The following is a 13340-nucleotide window of genomic DNA, read 5'->3' on the forward strand; positions in this document are numbered from 1 at the left end:
ATATATGAACAAGTTAAGGACCACAGTATTCATGTCATACAAGAAAAAGGAATATCCAGGCAGTAGTGGCACATGCCTTTAATCCCAACTTTAGGGAGACAGAGGCAGGCAGATCTCTGAGTTCAAGGCCAGCCTGCTCTATAGAGCGAGTTCCAGGACTGCCAGGGCTATCTTGAAAATTTTTTTTTTGTTTTGTTTTTCGAGACAGGGTTTCTCTGTGGCTTTGGAGCCTGTCCTGGAACTAACTCTGTAGACCAGGCTGGTCTCGAACTCACAGAAATCCACCTGCCTCTGCCTCCCGAGTGCTGGGATTAAAGGCGTGCGCCACCATCGCCCGGCGGGGAAAAAAAATTTTTTTTAAAAAGTAATTTAAAGTAAAAGTTGGTTCAATCCATGTGTATTCTAGCAATGCAGATATTCTATTTCTACTTAGTGTATTCTATTCTAGCCTAGAAATGCAGATGCTCTATTTCTATTCAGTCTATTCTATTTTATTTAGTATATCTGGTAATGCAGATATTTGACAAGGTCAGAAGAAATACTTAGGCAAGAGTAAGGCTGCAGGCAACACCTCCCAACAGCAGTTAGCGCAGGGTTTCTCAGTAGCTTTGGAGCCTGGCCTAGAACTCACTCTGTAGACCAGGCTGGCCTCGAACTCACAGAGATCCACCTGTCTCTGCCTCCCAAGTGCTGGGATTAAAGGTGTGCACCACCACCGCCTGGCACTTTCTTTAAAAAAAAATTTTTTTTTTTATTTAACTTTGTTTTATGTACTTTGGTGTGAAGGTGCCAAATACCTGGAACTGGAGTTATAGACAGTTGGGAGCTGCCATGTGGGTGCTGGGAATTGAACCTGGGTCCTCTGAAAGATCAGCCAGTGCTCTTAGCCACTGAGCCATCTCTCCAGCCCATCTTTCTTTTTTTAATATGGGTGGAAATCAGAATTCAGGTCCTCAGACTTGCCCAGCTTGCACATCATTACCCACTAAGCCATCCCTCCAGCCCCCCAACTTATACACTTTAAACATATGCAGTTACTGGATTTATTAACTAGATACCCATAAAACTATTTTTGACAAAACCAGACAACATAGGCCCTGAATCAAAAAGCACCTCCTACTCTTCTCCAGTAAAGAAATCTTAGAGAGACGGCACAATGCATGTTCAGGCACAGAGATATCAGTCACGGTGGCTCCAGGGAATATGTGGTAAAGCAAGGGACTGTTTGATCATTTCATGATCTCCAATGTTGCTCGAGAATTTGGTTTTTTTTTTTGTTGTTGTTGTTTTTTTTTTTTTTTGATTTTTCGAGACAGGGTTTCTCCGTAGCTTTTTTTTTTTTTTTTTTTTTGGTTTTTCGAGACAGGGTTTCTCTGTGGTTTTGGAGCCTGTCCTGGAACTAGCTCTTGTAGACCAGGCTGGTCTCGAACTCACAGAGATCCGCCTGCCTCTGCCTCCCGAGTGCTGGGATTAAAGGCGTGCGCCACCACCGCCCGGCCGTAGCTTTTTTTTTTTTTGGTTTTTCGAGACAGGGTTTCTCTGTGGCTTTGGAGCCAGTCCTGGAACTAGCTCTGTAGACCAGGCTGGTCTCGAACTCACAGAGATCCGCCTACCTCTGCCTCCCGAGTGCTGGGATTAAAGGCGTGCGCCACCATCGCCCGGCTCTCCGTAGCTTTTGGTTCCTGTCCTGGAACTAGCTCTTGTAGACCAGGCTGGCCTCGAACTCACAGAGATCCGCCTGCCTCTGCCTCCCGAGTGCTGGGATTAAAGGCATGCGCCCTCACCGCCCGGCTGTTGCTCGAGAATTTGGGTCCATACAACCCCACTCAGCCCCCCATGTTGACAAGGGGGTCCCACTCGGAAGCTGAGAACTGGTCCCTGACTCAATAGGAGTACAGACTTAGGAACCACGACACCCCCCCCCCCCCCGAGAAAATAGAGAATGTGACTTTTATTTTCAGTGCTAGAGATGGAATCCAGGGCCTCTTGAATGTTAAGTGACAGCTCGGCTTCAGCTACACCCCAGCCCTGGGAATGGGACTTGTGCAGAAGCTCACCTTCCTTTCTGGAGAAACAGCTCTGCAGAGCAAGCCTCTGTCGTCTTAACCTGCAAAGGAGTTACAGGCAGAGACTCACTAACCTCTGCTCCCAGCCTCAGGATATTAGGGCCATGAAATGAGCAGGATACTCGGGCTCTCTTTTCAGGAGAAGAATATATGAGGCCCCTTTACATCTGGGTGCCAGAGTCAACATACATCTGACATCACCTGCTTTCTAGGGTGACTCACCGTTCTCAATTCTCTATTTCTCTCTCTCTCTCTCTCTCTCTCTCTCTCTCTCTCTCTCTCTCTCTCTCTCTCTCTCTCTCTCTCTCATATAATTCAGGGCTGTTGCAGTTCTTCTGACGTTTCCATGGCAACTTTCACAAGGATTTCATAGAACATAAGGTGTTTGAGCAGGAAGGGCCCTTGGAGATCAACTCCTCCTCCACATTTCACAGAACAGGAAGTAGGTCCAGAGAGGCGATGCCAAATACCTAGGGTCACACAGTAAGAAGGGACCTCTGTCTCAGGCATTTAGATAGCTGACAGCTGGGCTCTGCCGGTCCGACTCCTCACGAAGAGCTCTGAGAAAAGCTTTGGGAGTTCTGCCTTTGCTGACTAGAGGACCCCCGAAGCCCAGTCTAGCTTTCTGCTGCTTAATCACGGGCCAGTCCCTCCAGTGCCAGTGGGGACAGGAGCCGGCGACTAGGATCTGTCTCAGGAAGTTTCCAGATGGGTATAGGGGTCACAGAGCTAGCTTTGGGGAACCACTCGAGGACATCCAGGGTGCAGCAAGCAGAAGCAGGGCAGCAAGCTGAACCTGTGAGGTCAAGGAGATGGCTCACATTCCTGCCTGCACTGTGCTCCAGCACTGTGCTCCAGCATGGGCCAGATTCTGGTGTGGGGGTAAAGCTGGAAGCCTAGGGCAAAGGGAGACCCTGAGAGAGACTGGGCTGGGGACTCATGGCACGTGCTACACCAAGTCAATGGGCTCGGACTCCCAGAAGAGACCAGCTGGAAGGTGACGGGAAGCAGGACTATGTGGCACACACTTTAATCCCAGCACTTGGGAGGCAGAGGTAGGTGAATCTCTGAGTTTGAGGCCTGCCAGGTCTACAGAGTGAGTTCCAGGACACACAGAGAAACCCTGCCCCCACCTCCCCCCAGAAAAAGGTTTCAGGAGCTGAGGGACATGAAGTCTGAGCTGTAAGTAAGAGGTGAGGTTTCAAGGATCATTCGTTTGGGGACAAGGACATGTGCACCTTTTTTTTTATTTTTATTTATTTATTTTGCATGGAGCCATCTTTGCATTCTGAGGCTGAGGGCTGGACCACACTTCCCAGGGGCATACAGCCAGTCCTAACTCCCTGCCTTGGGGGTCCCTGCCAGCAGGGCTCTTCTTTCCAAGAGACTGGGAGACTCCAGGCCAGGCTGAGGCAGTCACTCCCTCCTGATCCTTTCTCACCAGACTGGCCCCTTCCCTCGAGCTTGCTCTGAGATGTCTTAGTTATTTATTGCCATGCAACAAACATCTCCCAAATAAACCATGGTTTAAAAAGGCTCTTCTCTGAAAGGGCCTGGTGGCCTGCTATAATCCCAGCACTTGCGAGACTGAGGCAGGAAGATTATGTTTGAGGCCAGCCTGAGCTACATAGCAAAACCCTGTTCTACATGGCATCATCCACTGAGTTTGTGTATCAGTCAGAGATCTGGTTTAGTTAGTTGCTCTCCTCTGGCTGCTTGGGTGTCTTCTAATTCTCAGGACACAAGAAACTTGGTGTTGCTTCTGTTGTATCATTGCTATTGCTCAGATTCAAAGGCAGGAGACATAGACCCAGTCACTCTGTTACTGGGACAAATACCAAAGAATTAGTCGTCTTCTTTTGATGCTGTATTGTATTTTAAGACAGGGTCTAATATAGCCTTGGCTGTCCTGGAATTCACTATGTAGATCAGGTTAGCCTCAATCCACTTACCTCTGCCTCCCAAGTTCTGAGATTAAAAGTATGTCCCCCACTTACCCAATTCTTTATTTTTATTTTAATTATTTAATTAACTTTGAGACGGGATTTTTGCAACAGGCTTTCTTGGATCACCAGCTCCCAAAATCATGCTATGGAGACTTGATATTAATTATGAATGCTTGGCCTTATCTTATGCTTGTTCCAATAGCTCTTATAACTATTTTAACATGTTTCTCTTTATTTGTGTTTTGCCTCCAGGCTTTTTCTTTTTATTCTGTATGTCATACTTGTCCTGCTTTTTCCACATCTGTCTGTCTGGAGGCTGCCTGGCTGCCTGAGGCATTTCCCTCTCTTTCCCTGTTCTCTCTTCTCTCCTCTGCCTTTTTTTTTTTTTGTTTTTTTTTTTTTTAAGTTTTTCGAGACAGGGTTTCTCTGTAGTTTTGGAGCCTGTCCTGGCACTAGCTCTTGTAGACCAGGCTGGCCTAGAACTCACAGAGACCTGCCTGCCTCTGCCTTCCGAGTGCTGGGATTAAAGGCATGCGCCACCACTGCCCGGCTTTTTTTTTTTTTGGTTTTTCGAGACAGGGTTTCTCTGTGGTTTTGGAGCCTGTCCTGGAACTAGCTCTTGTAGACCAGGCTGGTCTCGAACTCACAGAGATCCGCCTGCCTCTGCCTCCCAAGTGCTGGGATTAAAGGCGTGCGCCACCACCGCCCGGCTAGTTACACAATATTCTGCAACATAAAGAAATGTAGCACATCTCTGCCTAGTTCAACGTTCCACAAGGAAGTTTCACTATGTAGTCCTAACAGGCCTGGAGCTCACTCTGTAGACCAGGCTCACCTTTAACTCACAGAGATCTGCCTGCCTCTGCCTCCTAAGTACAAGGATTAAAGGCGTGCGCCACCATGCCTACTTTCTACATTTTTTTTTTTTTGGTTTTTCGAAACAGGGTTTCTCTGTAGCTTTGGAGCCTGTCCTGGAACTAGCTCTTGTAGACCAGGCTGGCCTCGAACTCACAGAGATCCGCCTGCCTCTGCCTCCCGAGCGCTGGGATTAAAGGCGTGCGCCACCACCGCCCGGCTTCTAACTTACATTTCTTTCACCAATTTAGTAACTGCTTATTGAGGCCAGGAGCTGGCTGCCAGGGATATGGCAGTGACCAAGACAAGCTGCTTCCTGTGCCCAGGAAAGCTTACATTCCCGGATGAGAAACAGATGGGAACAGAAAAGCCATGAGATATAACGATCAAAGATGAGCTGAACCGTGGGGAGGGGAGAGATCTGGGGCTCGAGGTTTCTCAGGAGACAGCAGAGAGCTGGATTTTATGTAAACGCTCCTCATTTTAAAGGCAAGTCTATCTCCTCTGCATGTGGAAGATCCTCCTCTGATGCCCTCCCCCCTTTTCTAGCTCCCCTGTACCTTCTTCTCTTGTCCTGGTTGCCTCCCCTGTCCTCACTACTCACACCCAGAATTCCCCACTAGCAGCCTCCGCCCCAGAGCATCCGAACTTGAACTCTGTTTTCATCCCATGTTCTGGGCTTATTATGGGCAGCAGCTGGATGGAGGCTGTATGCTCTACTTCCTAGAGCAAGTAGGCACAGGTTGTTGAGGTCCCCAGCTGAGATCCTGCACCAGTTATCCTGAGGCTGGCTTTGTGAGGAGAGCAGGAAATCCGGCATCCTCAGGGAACGCAGCAGTGAGAGTCCAGGACCCACACACTCGGTCAGGACATCTAGATCTCAAGACTGGTCTGAAAGAGGTTGGAAGTCAGTGAAAGGAGACGAGGGAAAGAGACCTGGGTTTGCACTACAATAACAGGTCCCTGAAGGGTGAGGCTGAGACACAGGACAGGGTGACAGAGCCCAAGAGTGGCCTAATCTCTGCCGTGTGCTAGCGTGGTGATCGTGAGCAGCAGCTCCTGATGCCTTCCTGGGCCTCAGTTTTCCCGTCAGACCATTGGGGACTGTAGCAGGACCCACCACAGAGACCAGCACACCTCGCACACGACAGCAGTCAGTGCAGGGAAGCTTCCCAAGGCCTCTGTTGGGCAGACCAAAGCCAGGCCCTATCTAGGAAATACTCAAGACAGTATGCCTTCTCCGTCAGGGTCCTTCTAGGCCTTGAGCCCCAGAGGGAGTGAATTATTTATGCTCTGGTCCCTGCCAGCTGAGAAGGCTCAGGAGGCCTCCAAGAGACCTGAGTGTTGGTGACAGCTATCACATCTTGGAGGACAGCTAGGCCATTCCAGAGGAACACCAAACACCCTTCCTCAAGGGCACTGCCCTCCTGCACTCACTGACCTTCCCTCTGATCACCGAAGTCTCATTCTCCAGACTGGAGCATCTTGAGTAAGAGACTTCAGACAGAGCTCCTCCAGTCAGCATATGTAAGGCAGTAGGGTCAGATCCTGGGAGTGGGGATAACAGGTCCTGGACCAGATTGGGGTGAAGAGAATCAACATTGACCACTTTTGGGTAGGAACCTAGAATGGAAAGACTGTGAACCAATCACTTCTGGGGAAGCAACCTCCCATCTCCTAGGCTATCAGGGCAGAGGTCTTTTGCAAGGGTTATCTCAGAGGGCCTGGTGCTGGCTGTGATACCTACTTCCTTTCCCCGCTAGGATACCCATGCTTCAGCCCAGGCAGCAAAGTCTGTGAGGAAGAGCACTGTACCCACCGTGCCTTAGAACAGCGGAGCCCAGAGTGCTCAGACATAGCAGGGATTGTTTGTGAAGCCTAAGTGTAGGAGCTTCCTGGATCTGCCTGCCCTGGAGGGTACAGCATTGAGAACAAGTAGGTCAGGTGGCTGGCATCTCTTGCTGGGAAGAAACAGAATCTTAGGCTGCCTACACATACAAGCCTTCTGCCCCAGCACCCTCATCTCAGAGCACACCCATGGCCCAGGTCTGAGGCCCAATCAAATGAGCTAGATTACTAAACGGGGACACTGACGGCTGGGGAAAGAAACTGCACCGAGAAGACCCAGGATCCTGGTGCTTCTTCACACTATATGTAGACAGCTGGGGCCCTTGAGTCTTAGCACAGAGCAGAGAGAATGCTTCTTGGGTGAACACTGGAACCTCCTGACTCCGCCCCCGGAGCGGCGGGCTTATTTGCATGGCTCCGCCCCAGAGTGGCCATTGGCTGCGGCGGCGGGAGGCCGGGCCTGAGTGGCTGCGCCGCCAGGGAGGCGGGGGCGGGGCAGGCGCCGAGTGCTGGAGATGCTGCTACGGCTGCTGCTTCGGCTGCTGCTGTGGGACGGGTTCGGGTCCGAGTCTGACTTGGCCGGCACCGGGTGTGGGACGGCCCAGGGCGTGGTGGCAGCAGCAGGAGCACACTGAGAATCATGTCCAGGAAGAAGACCCCTAAGAGCAAGGGGGGAAGTGTGCCTGCTGCTTCTACGCTGCCCACCGCCGCCAACCGGTCCCGTCTGGCACATCCCAGGACTTCGTGTCCTGGCTCGGAGGCGCTGCCCAACGGGCCCCCGCAGTCCGGCCGGCCCTCACTTGGTGGCACTGGAGACTTCTACGACGTTGCTTTCAAGGTGAGCTAGGCGCCTCCCCGCCATGTGAGTGCAGCAGGTGTCGTTGGATACTAGACTACTGGGAAGGCCTCTGGGGAAGAGTGGCAGGGCGGTGCGGACCCTGGCTGCTGAACTGGCCTGAGCAACACCTCACAGCTAGCTAGGCATCGGCTTACATTGTCGCGTGCACACACACACACACACACACACACACACACACACGCACACACACAGAGAACTATTAGGCTCGGGTCTGGGGTATTCAACAGCTGGCAGGGCCTATCCCCACTCCACCTACTGTGAGACCGACCAAGCAAGGGGTTCTGAAAGATCAGAGTCCTGAAGGTGTCCCTCCCCGACCTTTGGGCCCTACCGGTGCTCACTCTCATCAGTTCCCATCCATATGCTGCCTTCCCTCGCCCCCAAGGACTGTTAGTCTTTTTCTGGGAGGGAGGAGGAAGAGGGCCACCCCCAGTCCAAAACTGAAGCTTGTGTGACTTTGACCTCTGAAGGCAGAGGGTTTTGGAGCTTTTGTCAGCAGGGGTGGTGGGGGGAGGGAGAGACGTCTCCAGTCTGCCTCTTAGGCCTCCAGATTATCCCTAGCCCCTCTTCACTTCAAAAGCTGACTGTTTAGCCTCTACTGAGCCTTGCTGCTGAGATTTGTGTCTCTGCTGGAATTGAAGAAGCCCCTGGCACTGAGTCCCCACAGGTCTCTTAGGAGGTTCCAGCTGCATTCTCATGCTGTGCTCCCCATAGGCCCCAAATGCTGCCCTCCCAGATCAAGCATGATGTCTATGGAGGAGGGGTAGGTAAGATCTTGGATGGGGACAGCGGTCCTCACTCCCCATTGATTGAGGTGGCATTGTTGGAGGGAGAGGTGACATGGGACTACCAGGGGCAGAGAAACTGGGCATCCAAGCTTTTGGGACCATGGCTGCTATGTTTCCCCAAGCTATGCTGAACCTACAGGCCTGGAACACTCATCTCTTCTGCCCCTCCCCCACAGCTCAAGACTGACCAGAAGGATCTTTTTAGGTGGGCAAGGCCCTCATCTCCTTGCCTGACTCCTCTGACCCTCCTGTCTGCTCCAGGTCATGCTGGTGGGGGATTCCGGTGTGGGGAAGACCTGCCTGCTTGTGCGCTTCAAGGATGGGGCTTTCCTGGCTGGTACCTTCATCTCCACTGTGGGCATTGACTTCCGGGTGAGGATGGAGACTGATGTCCCGAGCTCTGACTGTGTCCAGCTGTACTCTATGGTTCTTATACATAGTCCCCCCAGCTGACTCTCCATCGCTGATGTGTCCATAGTCCCAGGGGATGAGAACTTAGCTACTAAACCAGCTGCTTCCCAACATCTGAGGGTCCTGGGGAAGCCTCCTAACTGCATCCAGCTGCAGCAGAGTTCTACTCTTAGCACAGGCTGATGTTATACTGAGCTATACCTGTGCCCACGGCTGATGCTCTGCTGAGCTATACCTGTGCCCTAGGGTAGTGACAGTGAGATGATCTCAAGGCCGCTAGTTCACTTGCTTTCCCACTAAGAGGGCACCCAAGACCATGGGAGGTACTGTGAACTCTCTAGTTCCTACAATGCAGTGCAGCTTGGAAGAGGCCTCCTTAGGATCCCAGGCAGGGTCCTGGGAGCTCCAGCCATCAAGGGCCTCCCAACCCCCTTGCCCAGTCTGAATCTCATGTGCTGAGGTGCTGGTGTGTTCTTGGCAAGTCCTGAATTTGCATTTTTCTCACCCTTTAATTAGACCGAGTTAGCAGGAGTTGGGAGAAAGGCCCATTCTGGGGATAGAAAGGGGGGTCCTCCTAGTGGGAACTGTTTCTTATTGAGGATTGCAGGTTTCCTCAAGCCCTCTAGGTCCTAGAGTCCTGGAAGAAGTAAAGGTGGAAGTGCCAGGGAGCAGGACAAGCTTGAGCAGGTGTTTCTTGCCCACCCTGGTCTCCCTACCCACCTCGTCTTGGCTCCTGGGTGGAAGGTGAGGGAGGTAGGGCTGTGTGGTTCGCACCCCTGTTCAGGGTGCAGGAAAGGCAGAGTATCCTCCCTCGCCAGGCAGATGGATGAGGCCTGGTTCTCTGGAGACCTAGAAGCCCTGACAGCAGGAGTTCTGGAGAAAGGGGGAGCCAGGCCTCACCTCACTTGGCCCCAGCCTGTAGTCAACCCCTCAGGGGTGACGGGTGGGTGGGCCTGGTGGCTCATCTTGAAGGGACTGGTCTAGATTTGCAGATAGCAAATTTATGAATATTGCCTATGTACCAGCCATAGTTCTGGGCTCAGTGGGCACAGCTCAGGGTCAGGCAGGCTTAAATTAAGTCCTGCCCCTTAGAAATGGGTGTCCCAGTGATTGAGAGGTGGGAAAATGAAATTAGCTCTCCCAGGCGGGGTGTAGTTTTCAGTGTACACAGTAGCTCATTAAGTTAAAGGTGTCCTTCCTCTTCCCATCTACAGGTGGGTAAACTGGGGCACAGTGTAGCATCCGTACCATCGATGACTTTAAGCCAGTTAAGTCTTTAAACAGGAACAGCACACTAATATTGCTACTACACTCTTGGCAAGTGGGAACCTGTGTGGGACCTGGTGGCGGGGGAGGGAATGGGGTAAACAAGGGCCTAAAGTGGATGTAGCTGGCCATGATAACCTAGTATCAGGGCAGGAAGGGCCCAGGCAGGGTCACCTGGAGAGAATCCCCCTGGGGTTGATGCTGGAGGCAGTGGCAGGGAGTACCAGGCAGCTGCTAGGAACATCTGATTTTAAACATAAATGTGACCTGTAGGCTGGTTTTAGTTCTCAGAGCAGGAGAACCAGGTGCTGCAGAAATGGGATGGGGGGGGGGTCCCCCAGCCTCCCATCAGTGGGGGTCCAGCCATGACTTGCATGACTCCCTCTCCTACTTCAACCTTATCAGCTCTCAGGCCAGATGATGGCAGGCATCCTTACTGTTGCTGGCTGCTTCTGTTTCAGAATAAAGTTCTGGATGTGGATGGCATGAAGGTGAAGCTGCAGGTGAGCTTACAGGAGCACAAGTTTGGGGCTGGAGACACCAGGGAGAGGTTGGGCAGTATGACCAGTGCCTGTTGCCACAGATCTGGGACACAGCTGGTCAGGAGCGGTTCCGAAGTGTCACCCATGCCTACTACCGGGATGCTCATGGTAAGACACTGGGCCAGTTTTCCACAGGGAGTCTGGGTGATCTACTGGCATGGGGGCAGGGGGTGAACATCCCGTGACTTGCAGTGACTTGGAAAGTATGCGGGTGGTTCAAGAAGCCACTGGGCCCCAGGGATGTTCTCATTACTTTCCGTATCCAGCACTGTTGCTGCTCTATGACATCACCAACAAAGACTCCTTTGACAACATCCAGGTCAGTGGCTTCCTGGTGGGTGGGGGGGCTGGGTTGTCTAGAGAGCATCAAGGTCTCTTAGGAAAGATAGGAACTGATGGGCCCCTCTGAGCTCGTGCTGGCCAGTGTGCATGGGTAACATCTGGTCCATTAGCAGGATCACCTGGATAAGGGACCAGTGAGGCGAGTACCTCTGTTCCACACATGCCAGGGCTTTTAGGAAGAGGCACCTGAAGTGTGGTACCAGAGGGCAAGACCAGCCTTGAGACTGGTCCCAGCTTTCCCCACACAGGCCTGGCTGACGGAGATCCAGGAATACGCCCAGCGGGACGTGGTACTCATGCTGCTGGGGAACAAGGTAGGAATCTGAACCTGCTTACCTCCAGCCTGGCCCAACAGGGCAAGCCATGGACTGGCACTAACAAAATTTCTGTGCCTGGGTCAGGTTGACTCTACCCAAGAACGTGTGGTAAAGAGGGAAGATGGGGAGAAATTAGCCAAGGTGAGTCAAAACGGGGTGGGTGGTGAGGTGTCCTCAAGGCCCGTAACACTTGGGCTGCCTGTTATTTGGTCAGCACGCAACTGCCAGCAGCTCTTTGCAGGAGTATGGGCTACCTTTCATGGAAACCAGCGCAAAGACCGGCCTCAACGTGGACTTGGCTTTCACAGCCATAGCAAAGTAAGTCCTGATAGTGAACAAACACGGCCCTTATGATCCAGGCAATAAACCTGAAGAGGCTGCTATATTGTACTCTTGTCACCCCTACTCCTTAGGGAGTTAAAACAGCGATCCACAAAGGCTCCCAATGAACCACACTTCAGACTTCACGACTACATCAAGAGGGAGGGTCGAGGGGTATCCTGCTGTCGGCCTTGAACCTGGAAGCAACCCTACCTTGGAGAGCTGTGCGGAGCCCATAGGCTTGACCTGACCCAGTGACGGCCCAAGTGTTCCCATTTCCAAGATTGAGGCTAATGCTAGCCCCCTTTGCCCCAGTGGCTACCACAGAAATGGTCTTAAAGCATACAAACCATGCTATGGCACTTTGCCGCCCTCTCCTGGGTACTTGCAGCAGAGGGCATTCTATACAATGCCTAGCTTCTAAGCCATTGTTTATTGCACACCGCCCATGCAGGACACCAGCCAAGAAAGAGGGCTTCATCACTGTCGTCCATTTGTTAGCCCCAAGGCCACAGCAGCCTGCTTCTAGTTCACTCTTAAGAGGATACTAGCATGTAGGAAAATCACAGCTATGCCGGGACACAACCAAGTTACCACTCGGCAGGCTGGCCCAGTCCCTTCCACGTGTCACCAAGTCACAAACCTGAGTGAAACACCGTCATCATAAAGTCAATAAAGGCTTTTTTTTTCCTGGAGTTTGTGTCATCTGTGGAAAGTCACCTTCCAGGGCCAGCACGATGGCTTAGTGGGGGTAAAGGCACCTACAACAAGCCTGACTCCTGTGGCTATTCTGACTTCCCTATGTGCAAACACCCTTAAAATACAATCCCCCATGGACCCTGGATTACCAAGATTAGAGTGGCCCACAACCAATTACTGAAACAAGACAGGCCAAGAGCTCATCCTACAGCAGAGTTCTAAAACCCGGAGGCCTTACTTTCACGGTTCCCCCTTTGCACACGGCACGAGGGCATCTACACAGTACATGCATGAAATAATGACATTTGAAACGAAGATTGCGATTGCATTTTCTCTTTATTGCTTAAGCAATTCGCATACAGATACGCAGCTTACCAGCAAACCCTCCTGCCCGTTGTTGATTCTGGAAGCAGCCAACTCACCATGCCCTGAAAGTCACAAGAAACAGAAATCTTTACTTTTGGTAACTTTTCATTTCCAGCCCTTCCACCTAAAGGCAGAGTCCCCAAGCCTCAGCCTTGTAATGTAATCAGACTGCACATGCAGTTTTCATACGAGGTGTCAGAAATTAAAACAACTCATCATCGGCTTGGTGCTGCAAAGGAAAGCCAGGCCCGACTTAGTCTTACCTGCAAAAATGTCAGAAGATTGAGGGGAAAAGCAGGGCCCAGACCACCGCAGCACTCGAAGAAGGTTGGCCTGCAGTTGAAAGGCCCTTCCAGTTCCTCTTGGCGACCAAGGCCAGTAAAACGAGCTTCACAGAGCCAGAACACTAACGCACGGCACCAAATCACTCCCAAAAGAACGACCGCAGCCGAGGCTCAAGCGTTTATAGAACTGCCCCTTATGTGATTGGGCAGTCTGAGGAAGAGCCCACCTTCCTTCGCTGCTGATATGCTCTTCAAGCTGTCATGCAGTTTCCACCAATCACATCGTAGACTTTCTTTCGGAGGCGGTATCTTGGGTCGCTCGACGATCAGCCCCTCTGTAGAGCCATTGAGTACATGAGCGACGACTGGGCTTAGCCAATTAAATTTCGGTCTGCAACATAGAGTGATTCAGAAGTCACCAATCCGGTCC

At 51.8% G+C, this 13340-nt stretch overlaps 1 protein-coding gene, 1 long non-coding RNA gene and 1 other non-coding gene across 4 annotated transcripts; 1 reads left to right on the plus strand and 2 right to left on the minus strand.

Annotated features, from left to right (window-relative positions):
• Positions 1 to 7210: 7210 nt before the first annotated feature.
• On the plus strand, positions 7211 to 12256 carry Rab26 (RAB26, member RAS oncogene family). 2 transcript variants are annotated; one of them, XM_075941617.1, is made up of 9 exons: positions 7211 to 7553; positions 8624 to 8734; positions 10501 to 10542; positions 10623 to 10689; positions 10848 to 10900; positions 11172 to 11237; positions 11325 to 11381; positions 11482 to 11558; positions 11654 to 12256. In XM_075941617.1, the coding sequence occupies exons 1-9, from the start codon at positions 7356 to 7358 to the stop codon at positions 11754 to 11756; spliced, it is 774 nt and encodes a 257-aa protein (XP_075797732.1). In that variant the 5' UTR covers positions 7211 to 7355; the 3' UTR covers positions 11757 to 12256. The 2 variants fall into 2 exon arrangements, with proteins under 2 accessions (XP_075797732.1, XP_075797731.1); XM_075941616.1 differs by having other exon boundaries at positions 11455 to 11558; positions 11654 to 11895.
• Positions 12257 to 12583: 327 nt separating this feature from the next.
• On the minus strand, positions 12584 to 13131 carry LOC142859518 (uncharacterized). The gene is made up of 2 exons (XR_012912211.1): positions 12890 to 13131; positions 12584 to 12688 (listed from the first exon to the last, which is right to left on the minus strand). It is a non-coding gene; the product is annotated as an uncharacterized LOC142859518 (long non-coding RNA).
• LOC142832043 (small nucleolar RNA SNORD60) lies at positions 12768 to 12850 on the minus strand. The gene has a single exon (XR_012907136.1). It is a non-coding gene; the product is annotated as a small nucleolar RNA SNORD60 (small nucleolar RNA).
• Positions 13132 to 13340: the final 209 nt, after the last annotated feature.

Source organism: Microtus pennsylvanicus, chromosome 11, assembly GCF_037038515.1.
Source record: "Microtus pennsylvanicus isolate mMicPen1 chromosome 11, mMicPen1.hap1, whole genome shotgun sequence".
Lineage (NCBI taxonomy): Eukaryota > Metazoa > Chordata > Mammalia > Rodentia > Cricetidae > Microtus > Microtus pennsylvanicus.